At 42.2% G+C, this 20855-nt stretch overlaps 2 protein-coding genes and 1 long non-coding RNA gene across 11 annotated transcripts; 2 read left to right on the top strand and 1 right to left on the bottom strand.

Moving 5' to 3' along the window:
* The first annotated feature begins 43 nt into the window (after positions 1-43).
* Positions 44-994, top strand: LOC124311411 (transmembrane reductase CYB561D2-like). 2 transcript variants are annotated; one of them, XM_046775893.1, is made up of 3 exons: positions 44-259; positions 330-519; positions 580-994. In XM_046775893.1, exons 1-3 carry the CDS (start codon positions 128-130, stop codon positions 837-839), a joined length of 582 nt encoding a protein of 193 aa, XP_046631849.1. In that variant the 5' UTR covers positions 44-127; the 3' UTR covers positions 840-994. The 2 variants fall into 2 exon arrangements, with proteins under 2 accessions (XP_046631849.1, XP_046631848.1); XM_046775892.1 differs by having other exon boundaries at positions 52-259; positions 330-994.
* LOC124310860 (cytokine receptor-like) lies at positions 976-20257 on the bottom strand. Of its 7 annotated transcripts, none has more exons than XM_046774956.1 (19): positions 20234-20257; positions 13282-13489; positions 12906-13199; positions 12689-12821; positions 9059-9264; positions 8443-8606; positions 8105-8291; positions 7849-8011; positions 7603-7754; positions 6992-7525; positions 6716-6871; positions 6408-6565; positions 6179-6293; positions 5888-6046; positions 5655-5807; positions 4743-4830; positions 2325-2577; positions 2101-2238; positions 976-1984 (listed from the first exon to the last, which is right to left on the bottom strand). In XM_046774956.1, the coding sequence occupies exons 2-19, from the start codon at positions 13394-13396 to the stop codon at positions 1295-1297; spliced, it is 3858 nt and encodes a 1285-aa protein (XP_046630912.1). In that variant the 5' UTR covers positions 13397-13489; positions 20234-20257; the 3' UTR covers positions 976-1294. The 7 variants fall into 7 exon arrangements, with proteins under 7 accessions (XP_046630912.1, XP_046630913.1, XP_046630907.1 ...); XM_046774957.1 differs by lacking the exons at positions 9059-9264; positions 20234-20257 and adding exons at positions 11251-11444; positions 15850-16224; XM_046774951.1 differs by lacking the exon at positions 20234-20257 and adding an exon at positions 15850-16224.
* On the top strand, positions 4206-4960 carry LOC124311643. 2 transcript variants are annotated; one of them, XR_006910062.1, is made up of 2 exons: positions 4206-4652; positions 4724-4960. It is a non-coding gene; the product is annotated as an uncharacterized LOC124311643 (long non-coding RNA). The 2 variants fall into 2 exon arrangements; XR_006910063.1 differs by having other exon boundaries at positions 4718-4960.
* Positions 20258-20855: the final 598 nt, after the last annotated feature.

Raw genomic sequence — 20855 nt, 5'->3', positions numbered from 1 at the left:
TAATTCAAGATAAGTTCCATTTCCAACGTGTCATCTCCATCCATTTCAAAGAATTTTCTTTCGTTTTCTCCTTACTTTAATAGGCCACATTTTTTAAATGAAATTTCAATAACAGAGAGTGTTGGAAATGTTTAATCGCGATGGATTGTCTTACTTGCTAGTTCACGGAACTATTATTCTGTCTACGATCTATCTGTCGTATCTATCCAACCCGGGATCAAGTCTTTTCAGCTGGCACCCATTTTTAATGACTCTTAGTGTAATGCTTGTTTGAAAGTTCTGCCATATATTCAGACTGTTTATTTATTTATTTGATTTTCCATTTTCAGATGCTGTTTTTGGCAAATGAATTGGTTATGATTTTTTCACCTTATTGGTCCCTTCTACCAAAGAGATTTCAAAAACAACTATTTATGGATTTCCATACTTACGGTCAGGTTGTTGCTTTCATTGGCTACAGCATTGGTTTTGCTGCCATTTACATCAACAAGGAAGATAATGAAAAACCACACTTCAAAAGTTGGCATGGTCTTCTTGGGCTCATTCAAGCAATAATCATAACAAGTCAGTTGTCACTAGGTTCTCTTGCCAAATATGCAAGATACATCCCTTTGAAACTTAATGTTGGCAAGATAAAGGGTTTTCACAATTTGCTTGGAGCAGTGGCCATCTTGTTTACTTCACTCAACATGATCACTGCCTGTTTCACCAATTTCTTTTCATCCCAAACACACATACTCCTCGCCTACGTTTTTTCTGCCGCATTCGTCCTCATTTATGGATTTGTTTCTCTCCGTGTTTTCATGACAAACAGCCGAATCGCCCAACTTTTCAAGTAGGATTCCGGCCTTGCAGCTCAATGAAATCTTCCTGGGGGCTCGGTGCTTTATTTCCTTGATCAGATACCAAAAGTGCACTTAATTTTGGGATTTGTTGTTTGAATGCTTCCGTATGATTACCATTGATTGATTACTATTAAAGACAATGAACAATATGTATATCAGTGTTTCTTCTTTACAAGTTATACTGTACAGTGGATACACGTAAAATGATCATGATTGTCGGTAGCACAATAACATAGCACATCAATTTATACTCGAGGTGACAAGATATAAAAACTTTTGAAATGATTTAGCCCTGCTTTAATATTTACATGTTTTCAAATATGGTAAATGACACGTTATTTTCTGCTTAAAAACAATTAAAAGTTTACATGCAAATATTAATAATTAAAAAAACAAAAAACAGTTCAATTTTAAACAACTTGACACACACAAAAGAAGGGATTATTTATTTAAACATAAGTCAATGAATGGTTCGATTGTGAGCCCATTTGAACGTAATGGGTCGAGGTCGCGGAAGGAGCGGCGCCTGCACTGTTGGCTCCCAAAGTAACGTAGCCGTTGGTCTGTATGGGATTGGCCGGACTTGAAATGGTCGGTCGATCCAATTCTACAGGCTCTTGACTTTTAAAGGCGACATATCCGGGCGTTGAGGACGCTCGTAGGTCGCTGGCAGGTTCGACGATGCAGGCCTCGACGTAGCCACCGCTACTGCCTCCGCCGCTATTCCTCTTGAGCGGAACGATCTTAACCGCTGGCCGGATATCTCTTTCCGATTTGACGATCAAAGAATCGTTGCTTCCAACACTTAGGTTAGGGCTGGCATTAGGGCTGGAAGCGGCACTTTCGGGTGTCTGGTTGGGTCCTAGTGTCACATACCCGACGCTCTGCGCGGATTCTAGAGTAGCTACGGGGGCCAAACCGACACGGACGTACGCATTTGGCAATTGCTGGGCCAAATCCGGAGCACTGCTTCCATTGCGTTGACTTTCTCTCAGCTGAACGGCAGAATATTGGACGCCATCCATATCTCCACCGCGAAGGTTTACGTCAGTCACGTTCTGCGAACTGCGAGCAATCGCCAACGGTTTAGCGAACGGATCCAGCGGCGGATTAACGAAAACATCCGGACTCGGAGAATTCTATTTTCACAGAAAAAGAAAACCCAACAAACACAAAATTTAAGACAAGCTTTCTAAGTGCGAGAGTTTTCCACGAAAAATACACCCCAAATAGATATTTTTCAGAGTCAACTTACCGGCGCTTCAAGCTCGGCTCCTGAATCTGAGCTGGAGAGTTCGCTGCGACTGGTACGGTGCCACGAAAGCGAATCTGGACCCGAACTATGTCCACTACTTCGGCTTTCCCTGTCAGCTATGCAATCCGTTTCGGCCGTCTAAAATTAAACAACGTCATTAAAAGTTGACCAACGGATACTCGGAAACGGAATTTTTTAAAAAAGGAAAGAAATATGTTACGCACTGCGTTGGTTGCCGGGGAAGTTTGTAATTTCTTTATGTCTGTGACGGGCGGTGAATTAGCGATGCGATTGACTTTGGGATCAAGCCGACCGTAGTAGTTGGCCTTCGACGTGTTGAATCCAAGTCCGGCTATGTCTTTCGTGTGGCCGGCCACCTGCTTGGCGTTATCGCCCGACGGTATTTCCGAACTGCCGGTTTTCTCCCACGGCAGAACGATTTCAGCTTCACGGGCTTTCGTCTTTTGCACTTGCACTCTGCAATTGTCATTCCAAAGTCAATTATCAACATTTGTATACGACTGGGCAACAATTATCGAAATTCTCGCGGAGAGCAACACAGTTGAAGCCGTTTAAAATAAAGTTGTAGAGTTGGAAAAAGAAAGAAAAACTACAACGTCATGGTAGACTCTATTCAAGTCTCTATTAACTTGATTGTCAGTTTGTGTCTTTTCATCCAACTTTCCCCCCTCTTTTTATTTTCCATCTTATTTTATAGCCGGGACAACTTCATTATCGCAACCAGAAGGGCCCGCCGAGCTAGTACCGAGAATTCGGTTTACGACAATTTTATCTCGAGACAAAAGAGACATACTCTCTTCATCTCATCTATTCTCTGTAATCTTTCAAGCTCATTTTTCTTATTTCACTCGTCTTTTTCTTTTTCCTTTTTTCTTTTGTAAGTGACTAAACACACGTACTCGTTCATCCATTGTGGATTGCGGGGGCTGACCGTGTGAAAGAAATAAGAAAAAAAAAAAAAAAAAAAACTCATTCCCCCCAAAAATGTGTTACTCCGAAGGGTTCCCATTCTTTGAATCTTTTCAGTGGCTCATCAGTTGGGCAACCAAGGGGCTTGGCTATTGTCGCGCATCGTCACCGTTCGCCGAACGAGAGCCGAACGGAGCGGCTATTCGTCGTCGCGTTACCCCCCACTAACTTGGGCGCCATTATTATCGTGATGGGAGAAAAAAGAAAAGATGAGACCTAGAACTCTTTCTGCTCTGCTCTTTTTGTCATCGCGCATCATTAAGTCAGTTCCAAGGATTTACAACCTTTGTTCATTCCAACCTTAAACGGTCCAATACGTGAACATTAAGAACACCTTGAATCCCCCCGTAAAGAAAGAAAAAAAAAAGGCAAACGAATTTAGAAACTGACTTCATACAAGAATAGAAAGAAAAAAAAAGAGGTAGGCCCCTGAAGAAAATCATAAAAAAAAGATCGGGCAACTCGACAACGAATCACGTTTCGTGAACCGTTGTCGTTTTTTCTCCCCAGCCGAGTAAGCCAGAAGAAGGAGGGGGAGGAGGACACACTTGACAGTCAAGTTTGTTTTGGTGACATCAAACAATTATTTGTCGTTTGGATGTTTCTTGTCAAAAACGTCTCCGAGAATTGGGTTCCACGGAAAAACGAGCCGATACAATGACACTCTTTTCTCGAGAAGGAAGAAGAAGAAAAAGGAGATTTGAAGAGATCAAGGGGCCAAAGCACCGAGAGTTCCTGTTGCGCGACTGAATGATGGGGCAATCAAGTCAAAGAATGACGATTCCTGAATACGATTAAAGAAGCGAGCAAAGGGGGGTTTTACTCGTCGCTTTTAATCGCCGTCGTCGATCACGGGACACAAGTCGCCGTTAACCCGGACGGCGAGAAAAAGGTGAAAAAGGAAAACAGGATAACTCGTATTCTCTGTCCGTATTCTAAAGGACTTTACGGAGAAATCGAAAAGACAATAGGAGCCGATCCATTTTCGGAGCAACGAGGAGAAAAGAGTCGATTTGGATGCCAGACAGTGTAGTGTAGTGTGTGTGTATGTTTGACTCGTCATTCTACGAAACCACCGGCACTTCTTTCTTTTCAGCCTTTCTTGGGATGAGAGAAAAAAGACCAAAAAGATGGACGACGCCAGGAGGAGGCCAACAACACGCCATGCCGAATGTGTGGGAAAGCCTTCCCCCCTCCACCCCCCTCTATCCCTCCTCTTCCTGCCTCCAACTCTCTGTCGGCCGATCAGTTATCTCTCGGCCATCCGCACTTAGTGGAAGCGCGTTTCGTCGAAATGATCACTGATTCCAGGAACTGGCGCAGGAACCTCAACAACTCAAATTCATCCTTCGGGCCCCCCAACCCCCTACTACTACTCTGCTCTCATCTCACTTTCCTGTACCCTCCCCTCTTTTTTCCGAAATCTCCTCCTCTTTCTGGCTCTTACGACGGCGACAACACCGAGATGAACTGTCGCCCGAGACTTCAGTCTTCGTCCAGCTCGCCCAGTCTTCACCAGCCTCTCCATATCTCAGCTTGAGCACCGAAACAGTTCATCGACGGTAAGTTTCCTCCACATTGATTTGTTTTAAAAAGCAAACATCGTCTGACTATGTGCAATTTTTAGTTACAGGAGAGAAAAAGAGACTCACCGGCGGACGACGAAGCAGATGGCGACGACGATAAGGACGGCGACGGCCGCAGCGAAAGTGATGCCCACGATCTGCGCAATCGATAGTCCTGTTTGGAGGAAACAACAAGATGGATTAGATTTTTAAAATATGCACACACAAACAAACGTCATACATGTACTTTTCTTAAAACGTAACAATCGATCGATCTCGACAAATAAAGAAAAATAACCCATCGACTCTCTTTTTTGGTGTGTTTTGCCTAGTTTCAATGAATACTCAAACAGGTTTTGGTTGGTCGTGTTTTTGTCTTTTCTTACGAGATCCAATACTTCACGGGATAGTAAGGATCACGTTTGTTTGTTTTCGGCATTCTTTCTGTTCTCTCTCTGTGTGTGTAGGGTTATGACATTTTCTCTTTATTTAAGTGACGGTACAAGCGCAAAGACGATTCACTACATACGGGGAATTTGGAGAAGCAAAACGTGAGGTACAACTACCAGAAAGAACTATGGGAATCACCTTGAATTGAGATGATTCAGCATTACAAATAACTCTCTGCAAATAGTGCGCAAGGATAGGATGGGATAGGATAGGATAGAGAGAGAGTGAGAAATCACCACCATGGATGGTTGATTCTCGAATTCTTTTTGCGACCGAAACTCGCCGTCACAGTGGACGGTGGCCGAGGTCGAGCACGGATTGCTGCCCTCACTGGCCCCGCTTGAGGTGGAGGAGGATACCAAGGGTAATAAGGATTCCAGGACTGTGGGATTTGGTTGTAAGGTGCTACGTCCTGATAGGAATGCGAAAGGCCTTGAGTGGGGGACGGCCAAACGCCCGTCGTTAACGGGAAAGAAGGAGGAGGAACCATTTCAAATCTGTGAACATGAACGACCTCGATAGTAATGTGTAGCCGAGCATCGCTTATACCTTCTGATTTGCATTGATACACTCCGTCGACGCTCCAGGGACTTTCCAACAGCTCGCCATTTTCGGCTAGATTGACTGTTTTCACGTGGACTTTCAATTCCAGACCGGGTTGACACACGCTAGATGTTTCCACCAAACGTTCCGTCGCGCTACCTATTTTGCACGAAATCAAATCAAAATGGGAGGGAGCTGTTAAAAACCAATCCACCAAATAAGGGTGAGCCAGCACAAACCATAGGTGGTGATGTTGTGTTCGCTTTCGTCTCCAGTGATGTTGATAACTGACAGGTAAGTGGGGCCAGCCGGTTTCGTTGGAGGTAGCCACTTGATTTCGATACAAGACGAATTGTCACTCGAACTCTTGATCGAAGGTTGACCAGGCGCATTCGGCACTGCAGAAAGTGGGAAACCACAAAGATTTAAGAATCGTTAAAAAAAGCTGTTCGTGCTTCACACAATGCCTAATCCCGTTTTTACAGTGAAATAAACTATCGATTTAATAAGGGGACAAAAAAAATTCATACCTCCAATTTTGGTCGTGACGGGCATTGGCTCGGATAACTCGGAGCACAATTTGGGATCGTTGCAGGCCTGCACCGAGATAACATAACCGGTATAGGCCTCGACTTCCAGCGATACCTGCAGAATGGATTCACAGAAATAAAACTAACGTCAAAATCTATTTTTAATATACGAACATCACGAGATACGACTGGTCGCATGCGGTAATGAATGGGAATTAGTATTTCTTACCCTGGTACTGTCTGTTGTGGTCCATACGTTAGTGTCATTACTTCGAAAGACTTGATAATACGTGGAAGCGCCATTCGGAGAAACAGGCGCGCGCCATGTGATCGACATGGAGCGATTGGTCACTTCGATCAGGTTCAAATCCAGCGGCACGCTCGGTTCTGTATTAGAAAGTTTGTTTTTGTTATTATTTTCTTTTTTGTTTCTTAAAAAAGATACGTGACGTTCAACAAAAACAATTTTCTGAATAACACGAAGAGAGAGAGAGAGAAAAAGGGGAAAAATGGAGAATGAGAAAGCGGGTCACGTACTGCCTTCAGCTGTCCTGTTCATAACCGGGTCGCTACTCTGGCCTTCTCCAAATTGCGTCTCCACAGACATGACAATCTTGTACATGGTGAAGGGTTTGAGCTGGCCAATTACGTAGCGGTTGGCAGTTGGGGGAACTTTAATAGAGTTCGGATTGCCTAAGAAACCCCAAAAATACATAGGGGTTATTACATAAAATAACAATTCGTCGAACCGATTCGAACCAGAAAAGTCTGGTCTTTTCTAGGGGAGGGGTCACGTATGATCACATCACTCACCCTGGCAGTCTGGTTCTTCACCAGCAAAGATGTCACCATCTTCGACGGGGCAGTAGTAGAGGTTGAATCCAGTGATGATTCCGTTGGTGCCCTTGCATTGCAGGAGCCATGAAACGTCGAGGGATGACGAGGTAGCAGCTACAACCTCCACTTGCTTGACTTGGCTTCCGTTGCCGTTGGCAATGACAATGCAACTAGACCAGACCATGCCGCTGCTGTAGCTGCCCTGATTGGCCGACACGGCAAATTGGTAGTTCTTCGTGTCTGGCAGAGTGACATTGAGCGATGTTTCTGTTGCGGGCACGTCTTGCATGTAAAGTTGGCCCTCGCACAGCACGGGGCTCTCACGCACGCTCAGACACCAATACACCGTGTAGTTGCTCAACGTCCGCGGGTAAACCAGAGAATCGTCCGATCGAGCACGGCTGAATGCCGCCATGCTCAAACCTTTGCTCGGCGTCGACGGACTCCATTGGACCCCGAAAAACGTGTCGTTGTAAATAATCTTCATGACGTTCTCCGGCGCTGTGGGCACTGCGGCAGGGGAAAAACGACAAATCGAATTAATACCGACGAATAGAATAACAAGACAAAACCATTTTCCGACTTACTGTTGGCAGACATGGGTAAGAAAACCAGGGACGAATTTGGCGAATAGCCAACACTGTTGTACGATTGTAAAATGAATGCGTAATCTTTGTCTTTGTTCAGATTGTTGAAAACGGATTGAGTCACATCTACAGAGCTGACATTTTTTGCTTCGCTGAAATAATAATCAGGAGGAAAAAAGGTTAGATAAACAGCAACCAAAAGGTCTCGTTTGGCTCCTCTGATAAGAAAAAAAAACCAAAACATACATAGTGTTTCTCTGACTGTCCATCATGGTAATTTCGTATCCTGTTTCAGGCCCGTTTTCGCAATCGGCCGGTAGCTGTGACCAGCGAATCGTTGCTGACCGCATGTCCCAATTGGTGCTAACCTCGAAGCTTCCGAGTGATGCGTCGGGACCGCTACATGGACCTACGATTGACGCACATGAAGAGAAATAAATAAATATTTCCTCTATGATAACACAAGAAATTCCAAGAAATGAAAACATGAAAAATCTCATACGGTCAGCGGATGTTTTGACGATAAGCATAGCCGGTTGAGACCAGAATCGCTCGTCACTTTGATTGGCGGCTCTTGAACGCGCCCATATGCTCAGATTATAGTGGGTATTGGAGTATGGCAGCTTAAAAGCTAGATCGTACTTGGTCGTCTTGTTCGACCAGGCCAACGATTCTGTTTCGGGAACAATCTACATAATTCAATAACATTTTTTATAAATTTAGACACTCCATGTTTGATTTTTTTTCCATTTCCAGAGAAAACCGTTTTGGCCTTGCAACTTACCAAACAAGAGCAAAAAATAGAAAAAACAGAAAAAGAAACATAGCAAGAATCCTTACGTGGAAAACCGTTGTGTCTACCCAGCTGGACTGTATGTGGTATGCAATCTTGAATTCCAACCCGGGTGGAAAAAGTTGTAGATTGAAGGGCACCTTCCATGTGATTTTTGCCGATGTTGTCGTGGCCTCGGTCTGATTTAAGTTCTCCATCCGGTTGGGGATCACTGCGCGTTTTACAGAAATGGTTAGATTATCACCAAATTATCATATGCAACCCACAAGCAGCCCCAAATAAGCAAATAAAAAAATAATAACAATAATAACACCAAATTCCCGTCTTTTTTGTCATTCCCTCCCACTCAATCCCGCAAAAAAAGTTATTCAATAAAATAAAAACTACCAGGGAAAAACCAACCCAACATGCAGTGTTAGTCCAAAGAGCCAAAAAGGGGATAAATAAAACAAATTAATTCAAATAAAACTAAAAAAGAGAGAATCAAAAGCCACCACACCAAACCGTTGTCAGATTGTTTTCATCAACACAAATGCAAGTTTGATTTGGAAGGGGGAGGATAATGATATTTCTCTCCAAGATTTAAAATAATTTCGTAATGAAAAATGAATGAACGAAGAGTGAACGAATAAAAAAAATACATCTTCCTTTCCAGACACTTACCGATGCCATAATTGTCTACAACTCCGAGGTGCTGGGTCACGTTACCCAATTCGTTGAATAGGGCCATGGAAAAATTAAACGATTTGGCAGAGTATTGGTAGCCTGGCGACGTCGTGGGGCCCCATTCGCACGAGCCCTGTTGGTCAGAGGCGTATACCGTCCTGGATAAGAAGCGGCGCGATTGTGGGCACGGGGTCATCATCCGCCTATTGTGGATTGCACGCGTTCGAATGGATTTTGTTTTACATTTTGCACCAAGAGCTGTGTGTTTTTGTTTGTTTGTTTGTTGGTTTTTAAACCATTTAGCCAATCAATTGCCGCCGTTTAATTTATTGTTCATTACTGGTCATCAGAGTGGGTAGGTTGAATTTTTGTTTTCTTAAAATAAAACAACGATGTTTTTCGCTGCTGACGATGTTGTCGGTGCAGAGCGGATAACGCCGAGATCGGATAACATCCGGGAGTGGTAAGACGAGAGACTGTCGACATTGGATTTTTCTACTCACGAACTAACTAACTAACGAACAAATCAGTGGAACGAAAGACTCGAAGTTCAAAGAGACAAGTGCAATAAGAGTCGACTTGCAATCACGGAGCTTGACGTCATCGATCAATAATCTCCTTTGACGTGTTACCCCTCCCCTCTTCCACCAGCCCATACACCTCGTATGAGACGAGATATCATTTCATTCAAAGTCACCACTTCTAACGAATGATATGTAATTCAACGGAAATTCTCAAAAACCTCAATCGACCCATTTAAATTATTTCTTCCTATTAAATCATTTTTGAAACTTTTCGAGGAAGCGATCTGCTGAGGATGGAAATTCGAGAAAATTCCCAGAGCGGATGATGTTGTGACGAGAAATCTGCATGACCCGTGTGAAGGATAAGTTGACGCTCTTATTCAGAGAGCACGCTCCGTTTACTTCCCGGAAAAATCCAAATTCTTCGGAAAAACGGAAAATACGAAGAAGTCGAGTTCCGATCCACCCCCCTCCCCTCGTAGTATTTTCTTCCATTGAAAATATCAACAGACCGAAGCCCGTTCCAACACATTCGTGCGCAACGAGACGTACATGTGCCAACACATTGTGGTGCAGCTAAAGAAAGATTTTCGGTTGTGTGCAGAGAAAGGAACAAAAACAAAAATAATCCACGCCTTTAAAAGATGACGAAGTGCTTCATCTTTCAAATGCAAGAAGAAAAAAGGCGCACGCCAGCAAATTCACCACAACTCACTACTAGTTTCATGATGGATGACACCGATTAACCGCTCACGTGCACTTGCGCAGGATTTTTATGTTCGGGAGAAAGAAAAAAAAAATCAAAAACTTTCATTCGGGCGTCATCCCCCTCCTCCTTCTCCTATTGACCGAAAGGGACGTCAATGTCTAAAGAAGATGGATAGCTGAAAACAAAATTCGGTCGCTGACCTGCAGATAAACCATAGTGCATTGAATGAGGACGATTCCGCCTAACCTCTCAAGTAGATATTGCGGGGAAAACAAACGGAATGCTTCCAGGAAAACACGTTTGCTTCTCTGAACTCCAAACAAACGTGAAAAACAAAAAAAGAAACGAGCGAATGTAACCAAAAACGGGGGAGGAAATGGGGAGGTTATCGGTTGAATAGATCGTTGACAAAAAAAAAAAAAAAAAAAAAAAACAACATTTGGATCGTTGTGTCCCGAGACAAGACAAGACACACACGAAAATTGTTATAGCTCCCAATCTTCTTCATCTTCTAAAAAAGCGCAAGCGAGCAAAAAAATAAGGGGGTATATAAAATTGGTCATTTTCTTCCGACTCTGAACTCTCCAAACATTTTTCCCGATCGACCGGAGCGCGACCATAAGAGAGTTTCCACACGTCCAGACATAAAAAGACAAGACTCGTCTAGGCAATAGTCGTTTGTTGTTAAGAAAGTCTGGGGAGATAGAGAAAGTTGCCAGGGAAGAAGTGAAGGAAAAGATAACTGCCATTTTAAAAAGAAAGAGAGACTAAATCCACGTACCGATAAAGCCACAGAAGATAAAAACCCAAAAGCACGTGCAGGAATTAAACCGTAAGAGTAGTTTAGAAACACATCCGATTTTGGGAGGAGAGAGAGAAAGAGAGGCTTTTAGAGAATGAGAGAGAGAGAGAGTAGTGTGAAGAGCGGGGAGAAAAATAGTATGACAAAGACTAACTGTGAGCATCGATATCAATGGCGGCAATGTGCTGTTTGACAGGCTGAGTCGGTGGCAGGGAATTGGCCATGTCGAAGACGAAGCTGAAGTTGCGCAGGCTGTTGCGGTATAACGGCCGGCTGTCGAGTGAATAAACGCAACTCCGTTTACGTTGCCCGTCTTTTTTCCACAAATTTCTATACTCTGGACACGGACTTCACAGCCGGAAGGGAATTTGTTTGTGAAGTTAAAACACATAAGGTGGTTGGAGGGAAGAGACAGAAGAGTAGAAATAGGACATGTACAAGAACAGCCGCGGAAAGACGATGTGATTTTTGTGTGTGAGATCAGATGGAATTCGAGAGGGAAATTTGAAAAAAAAAAAAAAGAAAACAGAAAAGAAAAAACAAGATTAGCCAACGGAAAACGTGGACATGGAAGAAACCAGAATTTGAAAAAATAATTTCAGACAAAAAGTTACAAAAATTAAGTTTCGTTTGACACCGAATCAATTATAATTTGAACGGGACGAATAGAAATTAAAGCGCTCGAAAAACCGATTAAAAATTAATACAGACACAAATTCAGGAAAATTCTCGTAGAATGTCAAAACGGGAATCGTCGAAGGCCGTGCAACACGTAAAAAGCTCACGATTTTTTTTTCGTTCACACATCGAAAAATATTAAAAAAATAAATAAAAATTGCGACACATCATTCCATCCTACATTCATGGCAAACGAATAAACGTAATAACGCAAGAGTATTATGAACAAGTGCGACGCGGTTGCTTTTTAAAGGGCGTGTGCTCGTGCAAAAACATTTTTTTTTTTTTTTTTTTAGAAAGGAGTGATGGATATAAAAGCCAGTTCGAAAGTATGTAAAAATGAAGGAATAGAAGAGATAAGAAAGGAATTCAGGCGTTCGGGACAAAAAAAAATAAGGTCCTGAAAATGGAGGACTATTTTTTGTGGATGAAGAAGGGGGGAAACTGGCATCGTACTGCGTGCTTCATGATTGCTCGATGCATCATGAGCCAAGGACATTGAATCTACTGAATTTTCAATTGAAGGGGGAGGAGATTTGGTAGGAAAAAAAAACGACAGTGAAAGGGTTTCTTGGCTATCGGTTGCTTTGTGAAATAAGACGGGGCCTTTCGGTGGAGGTTCTAGCCATCTTACGATTTGTGTGCGCAGTCTAGGCAAGGTGAGACTAGACCGGTTTCGGTAAGATTTCGCAAATGGGTTGATGGGGGGGGGGTTGGGCTCAACGAACGATTAAGTCACCATCTTTAAAAAAACGATGCAACCTCTTAAAAATGGTAAAAAATTATGCAGATGATCTGCTTTTCCGATTGCAAGTTTTTTTCGTCGGTGATGTCTATAAAAACCCCACTCTGACTATATTCGGAGCGATGAAAATTTGTTTAAAGGCTAGGCAATTTAGAATGATGGATCTTACCTCGATCGCAACGACACTTGATAAGAAAGGGCGTAAGTAGTTTCGATGGGGTTGTACGGCTCCAGCCAAACGCACTCGAGTCGCTCCCAGTTGTAGGAGGTGCATTGGAAATCCTTCACTCCTTGGGGAGGATCTAAAAAAAAAAAAAACGCAAAGAAATTTCAAGATTGATTGAAGGTGTGGACTTTGGCATGTAAAGCAAAAAGTGAAAACTCACATCCAACGTAAACGTGGCGGACGCAAATACCAGTGACGTGGTTTTGCTTGCAGGTAACGCCGTAGAAATCGTGAGGTGGTCCATTGGATGACACTTGCGATACTGGAACGTAGAGACGAATGGCTGTCTCGTTGTACTTTTTCACCGTAGGTTCTCCAGCAAGTTTGTTGTCGATGTAGAAACTGAGATTCTTATAGGAGCCACCCTGACCATCGGGATGCGATGTATTCAGGACACAAAACATCTCCCATGGTTGACCCTTTTCGATGTGAAGATCTCCAGGTGGTGATATCCCTAACAAAGACAATTTATCATGTAGAAAAGCTGATTGTTTAAACGATTCAGAACAATGCACAACAATTTGACAGGTACTCACATCCTGAAGACAGAAATCCAATGTTGCAGTCATTTGCATGAGCTGTCCCCCATAGGAGTAGCACTGTTGCGCAAACTAGAGAGGCACTAAGGCCTCCTCCAAAGTGTTTCGACATTTTTTTCCCCCCGAAAACTGTGTGGATTAAAAGGGATGCAGGAATCAGGGTGGACAGCTTTGACCAGAGAGCAGTCTCCTAAAGCATCACCATCTGGAAACATTCACACAGCAACAAGGAAAAAAAGAAACAAAAAAAAAACCAGTTAGGTTAGTTTAGAAAAAACTCACTCCAGGGCTAGACAGCAACAGGTCTTGGAGGAGAACCTAATGCACACACACTCTTGACAACAACCTTGTAAAGAAACAGATATTTTCGAGATAGGCAAAAAAGAAGCGGGCGAAGAATGTAGCTTAATCGCAAAAGAAAATCAGCGAAACCTGAATATGTATGAACAATTCCATCCCAGACAAGACAGAGAGCAGTGGAGATGACAATCCTTTGGATACAGTCCACGACACAATGAAACGTCAGGGAAAAACAACAACTGGAAAAAGCTTCTTTCTCGGTCGAGAGATCTCACAGAGTTATGACGATTATGTCGCAAGTCAGACAACAACAACAACACACCACGCTTTTAAATAATAGATAAACAAATTTACTCTTTAGATTTCTTACGACTGCGCCGTTAAAGAAATGTGAAGCAAGTCGTTTCGTGGAAATTCTATCGATAGGCCGTTGCCATCTTGAATACGAGGATGAGTAGTAATGGCTCGAAGGGGTTTACAGCGTTGCCAAATTTGAAAAGGCGCATTATCGATTTTCAAAAAAATCCGCTATCATTCAATAAAAAGAAAATGTCTGCCACTATAAAAAGAACTAGGATCGTTAATAAAAAAAATTTTAAATCCTGAGTGCACAACGTATATTAAATTTGTTCGAGAAACTTCGAAACAAAAAAAAACCCTACATTGTTTGAAAGAAACGAGCAAAGTAGAAAAACAAGTTGGATATGCGTCGTTCTCTCTCCTCAAATAGGTCAAGACAACGAGTCACTCACCAGGCAAGTTTTTTATTTCGTTCTTGGCATTCGTTTTGGTGCGTGCATTTTATTCACAGACTGTCTGCACGGAGAAATCGTCTCTGCAATCAATTTTCGTGTAGATGTTTGTGTATACACTCTCGCTCAGCATTAATTAAAGGACCAGTGACTGAGCCTATCGGGGTTCTATACTGTGTCTACACACTCGAGGCAAACACGTTGAGAGACATGCCAAATCCCCTGATTGAAAAATTTTCTCGTTTTTAGGTTTAATTCAATTACGATTTCGATCGATCCTGCCTTTTTTAGCGTTTTCTGTGCTAAAACATCGCCCAAGGTGCTAGTCCCCGTTGCAACAATTTTTCTGATCGACATTGCCCCGAGTGATATACAATATTTCTCTTGGTTTGATAACATCGTATTAAAAAACCAAACCGCCATTGGATTGGAAAGCATGCCGACACCAATGATCCATAAAACAACCGCACGCCAGCAGAGTACTCTCATCATCATACCGGTAGGCAAGCAATCTGTAGGCTGCCCCCACACGGGTGAATTATAATAATTCCCGACTATGTTTAGATGTGGCCTTGCCGGTGAGCGTGAGACGCCCGAGAGCCACCAGTCGGAGAGACCCCTTTATTAAAACGTCGTTGGCTCCCGTAGCAGCAAACTCTCTCGAAGCGTGAAAGAGAGAGAGAGAGAGCTAGGAGCTAGCTCTCCCGTCAACATCAAACTTGTATCTGCAGCACTTCATTATGCATTCGTTGTGATCACAATCGTGAGCAGAGAGAAACATCGCTGCAATGGCGGCCTCCCAACCGGTTTTTTTAACTCTGGTGATATTAAGGTCGCAGTCGTCTATCCACAGTGCCTTGAAAAAATCGCCAGGCTGCTACCAAGAGAGAGAGAGAGAGAGAGACTAGATAAAGAAGAAGCTCAAGTCGACGAATGAGCCGTTAAATATAAACATGCACGCGCGCAGCGTGATTCGATGTGTGGGTGTTGTTGATTCTGGAAGACATTCTCTTCCCAAACTTTTTCTTCTTCCTTGTTACTAGGTGAACATTTGCCAACCCAGCAGCAGCTGAAGGAGGAAGATCGCGGGCCGTGAAAAACTTTTTCTTATTCGTCGTCGTCTCACATTTTACGACGTTGCGTCTCTGAAAGTGATTGAACGCATTCCCGAGCAACAAAGTTGTGTCGGGAGGGTCTTTTTTAAGAAACCCGTGCGTAGCGTCACAATTAAAAATTTCTTCTCCAATTATTAGTCGTCGGGGGTGGTGGTGGTGCTGGCTAAATAAATAAATTTAAAAAAATACACCACCCGCGCCCCGAGTTGCTAAGTTCAAAAATAGATACTGCCTTCACGGCCGCCCTTGCTTCGACATTGAAGATTCGCAATGCTGTATCATAGAACAAGTAAGCGGGAAGAAGGCTAAATAACTATAGTTGCATGAGAAATATTTTTGATCCCGTTCCAGGGACTAGTAAGCCAGACACACACATCTGAAACAAAAATGAAACATACCCTTTCAGACGCGCCGAAATCCGATAACTTTTTTAAAGGGGACGGTCTACACGCAGTCACGCGGGAGTTTCGCAATCGTTGGGTTGCGAAAGTTTTTTTTATTTTTTCAGGGTGGGATGTGGTGGGCGGGAAGATGGGGCAGAAGACGTTTCAAACAAACAAATAAACAACCAGAGATAAGCAGAGCAAACGGTCGTATTTTTTCGATAAATAATAGATAAAAACCGGGGTATCTATCACGTAAGGTCACGTAAGTAGGACTGAATAACACGACGACACTGGGAGAGAGAGAGAAACGAAAATTGAACAAGATTGGCTGAAATACCCGTCCGATCGGTTGGAGTCTCTGAAACGCACTGACACAAACCAATGGAAAACCCGGCCAAACCCAAGGGCAGGAAAAGTTGGGAGACTAGTGTAGTAGGTGGTGGAAGAGAAGCCGAGTTGCGCGGGTCTATCTTTTTTCGCCATCTGGTGGCGAATGATTCTAAAACCCTAAAGGCATTGTAACAGACCGTAAAAATGACATCTTCACCTGTTTTTTCTTTTTTTACGATTCTTCCTATTGTTCAGGTGCTCTTTGAGTCGCGACGGTCATTCCTAATTCATCCAGTTCACTGCCTTCCTTAACGAAATCTTTTTGTTTTTTCGCAAAAGAAGTTGCCGAACCGGATCCTGTTTGAGCAGATGCACCTCCAGGGTTTTTTTTTCCTTCCAAAAATTAACTTCTTTTTCATATAATAGCTGAATAATAATAATAAAAAAACCATCAAATTACGAACGAACAAACAAGCAATGTTTCTTATTACACGGGAAAAAATTAATAATTGAATCGGCGTAGATGAACGTGTTTGTCATTTGGAAAGCAACGAAAGGGGTTTGCTGTTGAATTAAAGAAATAGGAGCAGAGCTATCTTTTTAAGGAGAATGTGTTTCTTGACCTCAAGCTGCCTTGTAGGCTCCTTCAATCTTCAAACTGGGAAGGAGTGAAAGGAAGAAGAGAACCATCTTGTGCACCCTCTCGTTTCCGAGAATTCTATTTCAAACAAAAAGACGCCAAACAATTGAGTCGAGCGGAGGCAGACCGCAGAATGGAGAAAAGAAAAAAAAAAACACTTCTTTCTTCTTCTTCGGCTGCAGGGTTTTTCTTATAATTCATAAATTTTTATTTCAAATGTGTTGAGGAAAGGGGTGCTCATCTGGCCGGGAAGAAGAAGAGCTAGGGGTTTTTCTCGGAAAAATTTCCCGAGTTTGGGACGAACAACAACAGTATTCTACACACTCCCACCTCAGAGCAGCAGCAAACAAACGCATTATCTGAAGAGAACCATCTTCTTCCCGGTTTTCTTTTTTAACAATGGGAAACGATTTCTGTAGGAAAGAATATGTATATAAAAGCTATTAGTACTACGACGCTACCGGGAGCGCGAGATAACAAACAAATCGTGGTCATCAGTTTGTGCAATTTTATGGAGGAATGTAGTTCGGGAAGAAGTATACACAGGATGGCCTTTCCTTTTTTTTTTTTCTTGGTTGGAACATTTCTTAGAGTGTATGCGCCATTTTGGGATATTGATAAGCAATTTTTTTGTTTTTGAAATAAATTGAATAATATCCAACTGCTCTCGGTTGATGGCCTTTTTTTATCCGAAATTTGAGCAAAAGGCCCTTTGGGAAGTTTTCGATGACATTTGGACCTGTTTTGACGGTTCCCATGGACCAGATTTAATTCAAAAGGGGAGAGAGGGGCACACATGTTGGCCCCCCTCCTCCTCTTCTAAAAATTTTCCGAGAATATTCACAGGAAATGTCTGTAAAAAGATTTTGTTTGTACCCCACCCGAAACACATCATTAAGTGCACGCGACGGATCTGGTTAGTTTTTTAACACACAATTTTTGTTTTTCTATTGGCTATAAAAAGCTTGACGTTAAAAAAAAAAAAATTAATTTGGAATTTGTGGGCCTATCTGGTTTTGTTTTTTCAAATTTTGATAAAGATAATTGTGTCGCAATCGTTTTGGGTTTTTGAAACACACGAAGCGGTTGGGTCTGGAAAAAATATAAAATATAAACTCAAGTCAACCAGTTTGAGCACAGCTGGAGCCAAAGGAAATTGAGAATGACATTCCCCGCGAAGGGCCATCATTTATGAACTTTTACATTGAATTACAAGACCATTAAAGGACTTGGGAGATGTACACACACATCTATCCGTCAACTTCAAGAAACGGCCAGGAATGGTCATATATTATAACTAGAGCATCGATGCCGCCAGGTCAAAATAAACAAAAGTCCGCTTGAAGAAGCAGATAGAGTCACATTTGCGCTTGGCTTTTGAGGGGGAAAAATAGTAATGGATTGCATTGCATACCAAAACGGATCAATGACCCAATGATTATGACCCTCATTCGCTTCTGTCTAAAACTTAATCACGCAAATTTTTCCAAAAGACACAGAAATATGCGATGACTCTATCACATACAAGAAAATCGACCGAAAATATGAAACTCGTTTTTTTTTTCCTTGTTCGTTTTGGGAATGGAAAAAAAAACTTGTTCCCGCAGGTGCAAATGATTTCGACATTGGGCGCTAAATCAAGAATTTGAAAAGGCGTACGACGGAAAAGGGGCATAACATAATTAATGTTACTTAATTAACACTCTCTATTAGTGATTCCCTTTGCACTGCGGCAGAATGAGATGAGTCCATTAACCAATTCTTTGTCATCGACCTCAAAGAAAAAAGAGAACAAAAAAATCCTCTTCAGCCGTGATGCGGGTTGCATAATAACAAAAAGGAAAACAAAAGAGAGCTGCTGGGCTTTATGTATGCCGCGTCCTGACAGCGCGGATGATATTCTTTTCTCTTCTTCTTCTTCTTCTTCAAAATACAAATGTTTTTCGCCTTCTCTTTCCTATAGTTGATTGACTTTTCTTTGTTTACCTGGCAAGCTTTCGATACACACACACACAGACCTTAAAAATTCGTATAAAATAAATATTATTATACAACTCGCGGGTCCATTTTCCCTCCCATTATGGAAATCTTTAATAATAAAGAGAAAGTCTATAACAAGCAAATAATCGACTTTTCTTTCTTTCCATCTTTTCTCTAACGTTTTAGTTGGGTCCCAACTTTATTAGATTACAAACAAATGGCTGATTGATCGATCGCCCACTACTGCTTTAATAGCCGAGAGGCATGAAAGGTTGCAGAGTACCATGTTTCTACGTCGATGAGTGCCATTGACCAATTTTCTCTACAGGAGGATTGGAACTGCGCCATTCGATCACCAGCAGTCAGCAGCTGAATGGCTGGGTAATGGCTGACTAACGCCAAGTTAAAAGCCATTCCGGAAGCGCTTCCCATACAGAACCGGAACGAGGATGAATGAAGAACTTTAGACGCTTCCCAGGGTCCTGTTTACCCGGTAAAATGACAATAAAGTCTTCCGAGAAAAATCATGGGGCGAGAAAAAAAGTTTGGCGCGATGATGAGAATCAAACCGCACGTTGCGTGTCGATTTGAGAAAAAATAAAATTAAAATAAAATAACATAAATAATAAAAAAAACGGAATTCTTTCCCTTTTTTCCTGGTGTCTCGGTTGCCGGAAAACGAAACTCGAATCCGTCTAGCTGGAAATTTGTAGACGACCGGACAACGTGTCTCAGATTACTGCCCATCGAGCAGCGCAGCAGAACGGCAGCCATGACCCGTGAGATCAACTTTTCATTCTTTCGACTTCTCAATAATGGACAAACCTACACAGTCAGCTGGACAGTACACATGTCGAATTTTTTGGGGGACAGTAGGGGGGAAAAAGTTTCATATTAATCAAGCCGAGATTATATGTTCAGATTCTAAAATTCTGGTGAAACGGCGACACGAATAGACTCCACGTTTCTGTTTTCGCATGAAACCTTCACGATGTTGAGTTGAAACAAAAATATAGACATCTAAATATAAACCAAGTCGCTATAAATCCCATTCCGTGAAAAATGAAAAGCACTGCCGTTATTACTATCAAGTTCCGCATGCTGTGTGTTGAGATGTTTCGAATAACCACCTCATCATCGTGATCAACAACTTTTCTGCCATGAATAATAACCTCATTCATTAATTATCACTGAATGTACAGTAAAAATCTAAAAACTTCAAAAATGTCAAACTCCAAAATTTAAAGAAACCCACTATACTACATCTGTTTTATATTACGAAATGAGCTTCGTAAAAATTTGTAAACACAATAAATGTGTTTACCGAACGATAATAAAACATCCTGGTCTCAAATCTCGAAAAATAAGATCGTTACATGTACGCATACGTGTTGTTGTTATATACATGTATCTAAGTCTACATGCGCAGTAGATTTAAGCCGTTACCTTTGGACGGGTTTTTGCACGAGCTGCTCTCTCCCCAGTTATGCATTTTGAATCAGCCCATTATTATGCGGACAGCGCTGTGGCGTAGCAACAAGAGAAGAAAACAGACACACAGCGCCGGAGTCCGCCCCTGTCGTCGATATCAAATCCCTGATGCTCATACGTGTACGTACGTAGTGACCCGACGATGGCCGGGAGCGGCACGAAACAAACTGAAAAAAAAAGAAAAAGTTGAAAGAAAAAGGAGAGAAAATTATGCGACGAGAAAAATACAAAAAGGAATAAGCTCCAGGCAGAAATCATAAGATGAGATAGTGTAAATGAACATCTTCATACTATTTTGGAGAAACTCTGGCCATGAAGAAAATAAACACGCGAACAACATAACACACTATTAAGAAAGAATCCATTAATTTTGATCTTCGGACTTTTGCGTCGCGACGAGTTTCACATTTGCATTTATCGGTCGTTTAATCCGATTCAAGATAAACTTTTTTTTTAATGGTAAAAAGAAGAAGTTGGACTTTATGAGTGGATCAATATTTGCCGACTGTCGCCTAGTAGTTCCCAGCGATGTGAAAAAGGCAGACATGATAGCTAGCTCACCCCATGGCATGAGATA

The sequence above is a fragment of the Daphnia pulicaria genome, chromosome 8 (assembly GCF_021234035.1).
Source record: "Daphnia pulicaria isolate SC F1-1A chromosome 8, SC_F0-13Bv2, whole genome shotgun sequence".
Lineage (NCBI taxonomy): Eukaryota > Metazoa > Arthropoda > Branchiopoda > Diplostraca > Daphniidae > Daphnia > Daphnia pulicaria.
This window is presented reverse-complemented; position numbering and strand designations above follow the sequence as displayed.

Excerpts from the sequence above, each read along its gene's own strand:
- LOC124311411 (XM_046775892.1), top strand. The coding sequence starts at position 128 with ATGTTTAATCGCGATGGATTGTCTTACTTGCTAGTTCACGGAACTATT. Across the intron at positions 260-329 it reads CATTTTTAATGACTCTTAGT|ATGCTGTTTTTGGCAAATGA; the intron begins GTAATGCTTGTT and ends TTCCATTTTCAG.
- LOC124310860 (XM_046774956.1), bottom strand. The coding sequence starts at position 13,396 with ATGTCGAAACACTTTGGAGGAGGCCTTAGTGCCTCTCTAGTTTGCGCA. Across the intron at positions 8,012-8,104 it reads CGTCAAAACATCCGCTGACC|GTCCATGTAGCGGTCCCGAC; the intron begins GTATGAGATTTT and ends CGTCAATCGTAG. Across the intron at positions 6,047-6,178 it reads CGTCACGACCAAAATTGGAG|TGCCGAATGCGCCTGGTCAA; the intron begins GTATGAATTTTT and ends CACTTTCTGCAG.